At 44.9% G+C, this 9,820-nt stretch overlaps 1 protein-coding gene across 1 annotated transcript; it reads left to right on the forward strand.

Annotated features, from left to right (window-relative positions):
- The first annotated feature begins 3,447 nt into the window (after positions 1–3,447).
- LOC130719383 (uncharacterized) lies at positions 3,448–9,542 on the forward strand. Its single transcript, XM_057570007.1, has 2 exons — positions 3,448–4,120; positions 7,960–9,542. Exons 1-2 carry the CDS (start codon positions 3,448–3,450, stop codon positions 9,540–9,542), a joined length of 2,256 nt encoding a protein of 751 aa, XP_057425990.1.
- The last annotated feature ends 278 nt before the right edge of the window (positions 9,543–9,820 follow it).

Raw genomic sequence — 9,820 nt, forward strand, 5'->3', positions numbered from 1 at the left:
CTAAACCCATGGTTTTTTATATCAATACTAATTTTTATTTTTATATTGTCGATTTTAATTTCAGGAAAAAAAAAAAAAAAACAGTTTTATCCAAATAAGTTAAAGTAATGTGATTTGTGCAGCTTTTGCCTTGTAATTACAAACACTAATTATGTGGTTTTAATTTGTATGAACGAGTGGCTTTTTTTTACCTGGACAAAACGATGACCTATCTGCTAGGGTTTGCGTTGACCGTTGAGCGCCGTCGTGCTAGGTTTTTCGTGCGCCGTCTTTCCCTCTGATTTACGTGCGTACACCGTGGTGGGGTTCCCTTCCATATACGATCCCCACGTCGAGCCCTTGGTGGCTGCTGGTTCCCTGTTTTGAGAACGTCTCTTCCTGTAATAGAAGCTTGTTTGTTTGGCCGTGTTCCACTGCTTCCTACCTGCAACAGCAAGATGTCTAGGTTCCCCGGGATCAAGCTGAGTGGTGCGGAGATGACAGTGATGAACATTGGCGCAGTGGATGTCGATCCAGAGTTGGCCAAGAACGTGTGGGCGGTGGGAAATCTCCTGACTCGCGAGACCTTCACCACCAGGGTGTTCAAGAGCGTACTGCAGAGGCTCTGGGGGGAGTCTCATTACGTCGACATCCGTGAGGTATCTCAAAATCTGTTCCTCTTCAAGTTTGCAAGCCCTAAGGAGAGGAATTTTGCTGTTCGGGGCGGTCCATGGATCTTTGACCGCCATATCGTTGTGCTGGAGAATTTTTGTGCGAATGATATCCCGTCCCAGGTCCCTCTACTCCGTGCTCCGTTTTGGGTCCAGGTTGAAGGCCTCGGCGTGTGGATGCGCAAGGACAAGGTTGCTGCTTCATTGGGCCAAGCTTTTGGCGGTCTCATCGCATGGGACAAGTCTGATGCGAGCAAGTATGGCGATCAGTTCAGAATCAGAGTCTGGGTGAAGGTGAACGAACCCTACCCCGTGGTCAAATGATGACGACGGAGGGTGGCAAACCTTTTGAGGTGTTGTTCAGATATGAGAAGATGGGGTGCTTTTGCTTCAGCTGCGGATTGATGGACCATGATATCCGTACCTGCGACATAGCGCCACCGGCGGATGAGAACCACCACAACCGACCTTACGGGTTATGGCTGAAAGCAAGGGAGGATAATCATAACGGTGCCCGGTTCCGACCCAGCAACGCACGGGGCCATAATGGGGGTGGCGAATCTAGCTCCACGTCAAGGGAGTCTAGAGGCAAGGCACGGGCCAGCGCGGAGGATCACCAACCAGGGTTGGAGGAGACTGGGCTTGGCTTTGACATTGACACCGAGCTTCTCAAATTTGCAGAAGAGGAAGCTAGACAGCAACGTGAGGTAACTGCTACAGATTCTCTATCAGGTGAAAAACATAATGCGGGGGACAAAACGGTGGCCAAGGAGCAAGCTCAAGGTGGCGACGACACTAGTGTGGGGTCAGACTCTTTCTCTTTCACTAATAATGGCGACACCACTGGCACAAGGAAAAGAGGTGGGGGTGCTTCTTCCTCCATGGTCTTTGGTAGCACGGGGGCTTCCCCCCCCTTTCAAGAAGCACAACAACTCTGATGGTTTGGGAATGGCGGAGCCTGATGTACAGGCCCGCCCACCTCAATGAAAATGATGTCTTGGAACTGCCGTGGGCTTGGGACCCTACGTGCAGTTCGAGCCTTGCGAAGGCTCATCCGTTCAGAAGCTCCCGATGTGGTCTCTTGATGGAGACGCTTAAATATTCTAGTGAGATGGCTTTGTTGCGAGGTACTGGTGGGCTTGGAAACTTGTTTGCAGTTCAGTGTTCTGGTTCAGGTAGAACCCGAGCAGGTGGCCTCTGTCTAATGTGGCGCGAGGGAGTGGAGGTTGAGGTAATTAACTCTTCTCTTCATCATATTTTCTTTATGCTAACTCATGCTGTTAATGGTTCGAAAGGACAGGTATTAGCTACTTATGGCTGGCCAGATGATCCGAATAAATGGCGAACCTGGGATCTTGTCAAAAAATTCCACACTGACAATTTGATTCCATGGCTTTGCATTGGGGATTTCAATGATATACTTGACCCAACAGACAAGCTTGGTGGTAACCCTCCTGATGTGGCTCGCCTCCAATCCGGTCGGCGGGTCCTTTCAGAATGTGGGCTTCAGGATCTTGGCTTCTCAGGTTACAGGTTCACGTGGTCTAACAAGAGGAGAAGGCCGCAAACTATTGAGGAGAGAATCGATTTTGCCCTAGTTAATGATAGTTGGCGAGAATGGTGGCCCGTTTCGCGTATCCGGCATCTACCGAGGCACCGCTCTGATCATAACCCGATTCTTCTAGTTTGTCGTATGAGCAAGAAAAAGGAGTTTGTGCCTCGGGAACGTGTTTTTCGGTTTGAAGAGGTTTGGCTTCAAAAGGGGGATGAATGCATGGGGGTGGTGGCTGAGGCGTGGGGACGGGGAATAGGGGATTGCTTATCGAAGTTGGGTATTGTTGGGGAGAACCTTGATTGCTGGGGGCAAGAGAATTTTGGGGAGGTTCGAAAAAAAGTAACTGACTTGCGTGTGCAGCTCCAAGCTTTACAGCGGAGTGTGCAATCAGAACAGGTGCTAGCAGACACTAAGGCAGCGGAAGACCAACTTGATGTCCTCTTAGAGCAAGAGGAGATTATTTGGAGCCAACGCTCCAGAGCGGACTGGCTGCGGCATGGGGACCGGAACACAAGGTTTTTCCATGGGAAGGCTTCCCAACGTCGGAAGAGAAATACTATTGAGGAGATCACTAATGAGGCGGGGAGGGTGGTTGAAGAGGTCAAGGATATTTATCAGGTGTTGGCTGATTATTTTATGTCTCTTTTTTCCACTGCAGGGCCAGTTGATATTGAATCAGTTACGAATCTGGTGGCTGGACGGGTGACGGCGCAGCATCTGGCGATATTGTCTCAACCCTTCAGTAAGGAAGATGTGGAAGAGGCTCTGTTCCAGATGCATCCGACCAAAGCACCCGGTGCGGACGGCTTGCCAGCTTTGTTCTACCAGAAGTTCTGGCACATTATTGGTGATGAGGTTGCAGATTTTTGCTTGCAAGTCCTCCATGGTACGCTATCTCCAGGTACCATTAACCGTACTCTTTTGGTTCTTATTCCTAAGGTGAAGAATCCCTTGTTTGCTAATCAATTTAGGCCGATAAGTCTTTGCAATGTTCTGTTTAAAATAATCACTAAGACTATGGCGAACAGGTTGAAAATTATTTTACCGGATATCATTAGTGAGGCTCAAAGTGCCTTTGTCCCTGGTCGTTTGATCACGGATAATGCACTGGTAGCGTTTGAATGTTTCCACTTCATGAAGAAGAAAGTTTGTGGCCGTAATGGCGTTGTGGCTCTAAAATTGGACATGTCCAAGGCCTATGATAGAGTTGAATAGCCATTCTTGGCGAGTGTACTGACCCAAATGGGATTTCCCCCAAATTGGGTTACTTTGATTATGGGTTGTGTTACTACGGTAAACTTCTCCATCATGCTTAATGGAGCCCCTCAGGCACCTTTTGTCCCCCAAAGAGGGTTGAGACAAGGGGACCCCCTTTCCCCGTATCTGTTCATCCTTTGCGGAGAAGTGTTCTCCTCTTTAATCAATAAAGTTGTTATGTCTGCTGCTTTACATGGCATAAAAGTAGCCCGTTCAGCGCCTGTGATTTCTCATCTACTTTTTGCAGATGACAGTATCATATTCGCCCGGTCCACGCGGGAGGAGATGGAGTGTGTCAAGAATATTCTTTCCACTTATGAGCGAGTGTCTGGTCAAGTTATTAACTTGGATAAATCTACACTCATTGGTAGCCGAAATGTACCTCAGAATCGTTTAAATGAGCTTAAAGGGCTTTTGAATGTAAAGGCTGTTGAGTGTTTTGATAAATATTTGGGTTTGCCAACCATGATTGGGAGGTCTAAAACACAAATTTTCAACTTTGTTAAGGACCGTGTCTGGAAGAAGCTGAAAGGGTGGAAAGAGTCTGCTCTCTCCCGTGCTGGCCGAGAGGTTTTGATTAAGGCGGTCGCCCAAGCAATACCATCCTATGTCATGTCTTGTTTCATTCTTCCGGATGGGATTTGCGATCAGATTGAAGGTGTAAGACCCAAGTTTTTAAGCTTAGAATAAGCGGAAGAGATTTCCATTTACGATTAGGCTTGATGTAATGTGAAGGGAAACCTGAACGAAAGTTTATTAAATGAAATATATTTATGAAGGAGAAAGTTCAGGAAAAGTTCAAGGATTGCATTATGATCGATAAAAGTTATAGCACGAACGTTTTACGCTTAAACCTAGGTCAGAAACCCTAGTATATAGCTAATTTTCACTTTTAGGCACGACGGAAGTTAATTCCAAAAATCTTCAGAGAAATGTTAGAACTTCTCTTTTTCCATATATCACAATCGTTTCGAGGCGAAACTCTAGGATCTACGAACGTCCGATTCCAATCATCGGAAGTTTGCCGAAACCGAATCCCTGGTATTTCAAAACCCTAGAATTTCTCGACAATGAAGACTTTATCTATTCAGAGCTTCAAATGGATATTCTACACGCGTACACCCATTTCTCTTGATGATTTCAATCTTTCTTCAGAAGGAAGTTTTCCATTCCGACATTCGATGCAAAAAGCAACTTATCGGGTAAAATAGTTTTACACCGACTTTGCACCGACTTTGCATTAGTTGCCAAAAATACAAGGAGACATCTTCTTAGCTTAGGAATTCCTTTGCCAAAACCTATCTTAGAATTCATGGAGAATGATGCCGGAAAAATCAGATTCGCGAAACTTTCATTTTCCCGCGAATTACCATTTTCTATATATAGCAAGCAAGTGAGAAAAAAACACAAAACTCCTCCATTTTTTTCCCTCTCAAGGCCGCGAGTTTGCTAAGGAAGAAGGAGAAGAAGATTTTGTTCAATCCTTGCTTGATCGTTGATTAATCAGTTGCTACTTCAAGGCTTCGAGGTATAGTCGCTAATCCTTACCTCTGATCGCTTTTTCCATAGCTTTTCTGTAGAGTTTTCTGAGTGGATAGTTTATGGGTTTTTGCAAAACTATCCTGAATCTTTCATTTCTGATTCTAAACCTCTTCTATGTGTGCCCAAGATCACTTCTGCCGGATTAGATTTTCCGTTATGTCGCCGGAATTCCGTCGGAATCAATTTGAACCTAAAATACCCATTTATGTAGTTTTTGAGTAAAGTTCCAACCTTTAGGCTGAAAACTATCGCCTTAGCTTAGTGCTAGTAGGATTAGTTGTCATAAACGTCGTTGGTGACGTCCCTGCAAAATTTTAATTTTGGGATTTCAGTTTTGAAAATCCTAAGTTAAAAATCATGACCAAAATACCCCTGCGACAGTTTTTGATCCGATAATTTTTCCGAGTTCAGAATACCCTTAGTTACGGCTTATGAAAGCATAGGAACCAAGTTTGATCGAAGAAAAATCGAGCCCCATAATTAGCCAAAGTGGCCGAGCCTATTAGAGGGGGGAGGAGGAAATTTCCTTTTCCGAAAACTTGTCTTTTCGCGCTAGATTATCGTACCTTAGAGTATAGATTACTTCGAGTAACCTTAGTAAGTATCGATAGCTTAGTTTCCGATAGATTCTGATAGTATTTCTGTGATTTTGTTTTAAAGGAACTTTTGAGGATTTCACTGAGGACCAACACTTTGAGTGCGAGGAAGCACTAGTTGATCGTTCTGGAGAACTTTCAGGTGAGGGCTTCTCACTGAATCTCTAGTTAATGCTTAGGGTCGATGTTTCGACATTGTTTACTGTTTATGCACTGAGATTGTGTGTGATTGAAAATGTTTTCTGAGGCTTCGGCTGACAATGTAGATGATTCATCTACTGAATGTTTTTGAAGATTGACTTACATGCTATGTGCTATGTGGGTAATCTAGGATGTGTGGTGCATGCTTTATATGCTAAGTGCTAAGTGTTTATGATGCAATTTATTGATATATGACATGTTGTTGATTGTGATGATTTAAATATGCTCTGTACTGGAATCTGAGATTCTGAATGGTGAGAATAGCGGGCAGGTCATGCCGATTTTATTTTGAGAGTTTTGAGAAAGTTTGATAGGACGAACGAGGTTCGGGCCTTGATTTTGTTTAGTGGATCGAGACATCCTCTGGAAGCGACTTGGGATTGGGAGATCCTGCAAATGTATAAGACTTGCGATAAGACAAAAGGGAATCTATTTTATAAAGAAAATTCATAAGACCTTAAATAACCTCAAAATCTTTAAGTAATGATAACAACCTCGAAGGAAGGCTTTGGAAGTCAAATCATAGTTTTGGAAAAACGAGGAGTGTCGTCGGATCCAAGTGTTGAGTATGTCGTTGTTGTGCTGTTGGAGCAGCGTTTGATGTCGTGCTGTTGGAGCAGCGTTTGTTGTTGTGCTGTTGGAGCAGCTATGTGTTGTTATGAAGTGCCAAGCAGAGTACTTCGGTATAGCAGGAAGTAACGATCAGCCATGCAGAGTTGGATCGGTCCTGACTATACCTGGCACAACAGGAGGTAACGATCATCCATGTAGAGTTGTATCGTGCCTGTTGATGTTCGGCATAGCAAGCAGAAATGGTCAAACCATGTAGAGTTTGTACCGTCTTGACTATAGCCAAAGGTGATAAGTGACGCCCGAGCAGAAATGGTTAAACACGAGGCTAGTGTTACGACCGTCTCGAGGTGCCCAGCCTATAAGTGGCAATACCTTTGGTTTGTCTTGTCGCCAAGCAGAGTGACGTTGTTGTTTTGTTCCGTCGCCAAGCAGAGTGACGTTGTTGTTTTGTCCCGTCGCCAAGCAGAGTGACGTTGTTGTTTTGTTCCGTCGCCAAGCAGAGTGACGTTGTTGTTTTGTCCCGTCGCCAAGCAGAGTGACGTTGTTGTTTTGTTCCGTCGCCAAGCAGAGTGACGTTGTTGTTTTGTTCCGTCGCCAAGCAGAGTGACGTTGTCGGTTTGTTCCGTCGCCAAGCAGAGTGACGTTATTCGGGTTTTATGCTGATCTGACTACATGATGAGTGTGTTTGATACTTGTAGTTCTACTTGATGCATGTTAACTGTGATTTACAGTCGTTATATTCTTTGTGGAAGTATGCAACCCTAGGATGTTATCCCTAGTTATAAGCCTAAGTGGCTATTATCTCATTTATATTTATTGGTGCTATTATTTACATAATTCTTTGGAGTTGACCCTCGCGTCTTCTGTGTGTGCTTTGGCGAACAAACGCCCTTTGTCAGATGTCCTTGGCGGGCTGATTCATGATGGTTCATCCTTCGGGAGGAACTAGGGTTGAGATGCAGAAACTGGAGCGTATCGCGGTAGCGAGAGGAGGACGGATGGTGTACTTAGACTAGGTCGTTCTGAATTCAGATTCGGGCGACGACCACGCTAGCATGTAGGTCTTAGTGCTGGTGTGAGCTCCTCGAGATGGGATTAGTGTAGGAGTAGAGTCTTAGCTCTGAACATCATTTGTTTCTTTTGGGACAGGGTAGTTTCCCACCTATAGCTTTTTGTGTGGTTCTTTACGAGAATCACAGAGAGTTGGTTGGACTTAGGAGGTCTTGTTTCAGGCCGATGGGCCAGCTTATTCTCAGTTTTGAGGGATAGTGTTGCGGACACTTACCTTTAGATTTGGTTGTACATTTTGCCTTCGGGCGCTACACTTTTCTTTCCGTCACTGGAGGTTACTCGTGACGAGGTTGCTACTACAGCGGGGGCTGTTTATATATTGTATATTAGTTCTGATTTTTGTTATAGTTGGGTTTTATTTAATTCCGTCTTGTCTTAGTTATTATTATAAAAAAAAATATTCACGTTTTTCCGCATTAAGTTTATTTTGGTTACTAAAGTGACGCCACCGAAATCGGGGTGTCACAGAAGGGATGATTAATAGGTTCTATTGGGGTGGAGATGTCACTCGTAGGGGTATCCACTGGCTCAGGTGGGATTCTCTTTGTCGGCCTAAAGGTAATGGCGGATTGGGGTTTAGAGACTTCAAGTCTTTTAATATGGCTCTTGTTGGGAAAACTTGGTGGCGAATCATGTCCAAACCAGATTCGGTTTTTGGCCAAAGTGTTTAAGGCGGTGTATTTTCCTCGGGCATCGATTTTCCGAGCCAAGAAGGGGTATCGTCCGAGCTATGCTTGGTCGAGTATTCTTCGGGCGAGTTGGGTGCTGGAGGAAGGTGGCTTGTGGTGCGTAGGGAGTGGTTCGAGTATAAGAGCGTGGGAAGATAGATGGGTCCCTAATTCTGGTCCATTGGTTTACCGAGAGAATGTGGCTTCTGACCTTGGTGTTACTCGTGTAGCTCATTTGTTGCTCCAAGATGGGTCTGGGTGGAACCGTGAACTGGTTGAGCATCTATGCTGGCCCCCAACTGCAGCGGCCATTTTGTCGATTCCGATCTCTATACAAAACCATGATGATGCGTTTTTCTGGCCTGCAACTGTGGATGGGAATTATTCCACTAAATCGGGATACAAATTTATCCGTGATAGGCTTTCGAATGGTGACCCCGGTGCATCGTCTTGGCAATCCTTGGATCATGGTGCGTGGAACAAGCTATGGAAGGTCGATGCTGCTCCTCGTTGTCGTGAAACTTCGTGGCGTGCTTGTCTTGAGTTGTTGCCTGTGCGTGCCGAGCTATCGAGAAGGGGAATGGAATTGGATCCTTCTTGCCCATGGTGTGTCTCAGCCCCTGAGTCGACACAACATTCGTTGCTGTTTTGCCCTGTGATCAAACCAATCTGGTTTGCTTCCCCCCTTGGCTTACGGCTGGATAACGAATGCACGGTAAGGGAGTTTCTTGCAGCTTTTCTTCCCATGGCGGATTCTTATGCAGCTGGTTGGTGTTGTGCTCTTTTGTACGCTATTTGGGATGCTAGGAATGAGCTGTTGTTCCAAAGAAAGGCTCTCTCCTTACAGCAGATCTTGAAACGTGCCCAGCTTCTTCTTCCCTCGCAGGTGGCGGTTCAGAGTTCAACAAGGCATGCCCGTGAGCTCCCTTCAAAATGGCGTCGTCCAGCTCCTTCCATCTTCAAGATCAATTTTGACGCGTCCGTGTTGGCATCGAAGGAGGCCGGGTTTGGATACATCGCCCGTAACTCTCGTGGAGAGGTTTTGTCGTCGGCGACGAGTTCTTTTGCCCCGGTAATGTCTGCTCTTCTAGCTGAAGCTTTGTGTTTTAGATGGGCGTTGCATTTATCTTCCGAGTTGGGCTTCCGCCGAGTTAGCTTCGAGACTGATTGTTTGGTGCTGTATGACTACTGGAGACAAGGGAAGGGAGGCACGTCTCATCTAGAGACCATTGTTAGAGATTGTCGTTTTCTGTGTTCTCATTTTGATGTTGTTGATTTTTGCTTTGTTCGCCGTGCCGGTAACGGTGTCGCTGACGCTTTAGCTAAACTTGCTTTTCGTTTTGGAACGATGGTTTGGATCGAAGAGGCTCCTTTGGAGGTTTCCTCTAGAATCCAGGATGATGTTGTTGCCTCTATGGCCTCTTCTTAATTGAATGAAATCAGTTTCAAAAAAAAAAAAAGTTAAAGTAGTATTAATCCTGCGCACGGATAAATTAAGAGTATTTTATCGACACAAATCAAACTTTTTATATTTTCTCTCTCGTTTTTCTTTTTTAAATACGTATATTACCTATTTAAGTTTTTTTTCCGAATCCTAATTACATTCTAATTCCCCTTTTTTTTCTAATATGTTATGCTATGAATCAATATACCAAAACCATTTTAATCTTCTAGATGTATATATAAAAACATAAAATACAAAAATTT

Source organism: Lotus japonicus, chromosome 5 (genome assembly GCF_012489685.1).
Source record: "Lotus japonicus ecotype B-129 chromosome 5, LjGifu_v1.2".
Taxonomy (NCBI): domain Eukaryota; kingdom Viridiplantae; phylum Streptophyta; class Magnoliopsida; order Fabales; family Fabaceae; genus Lotus; species Lotus japonicus.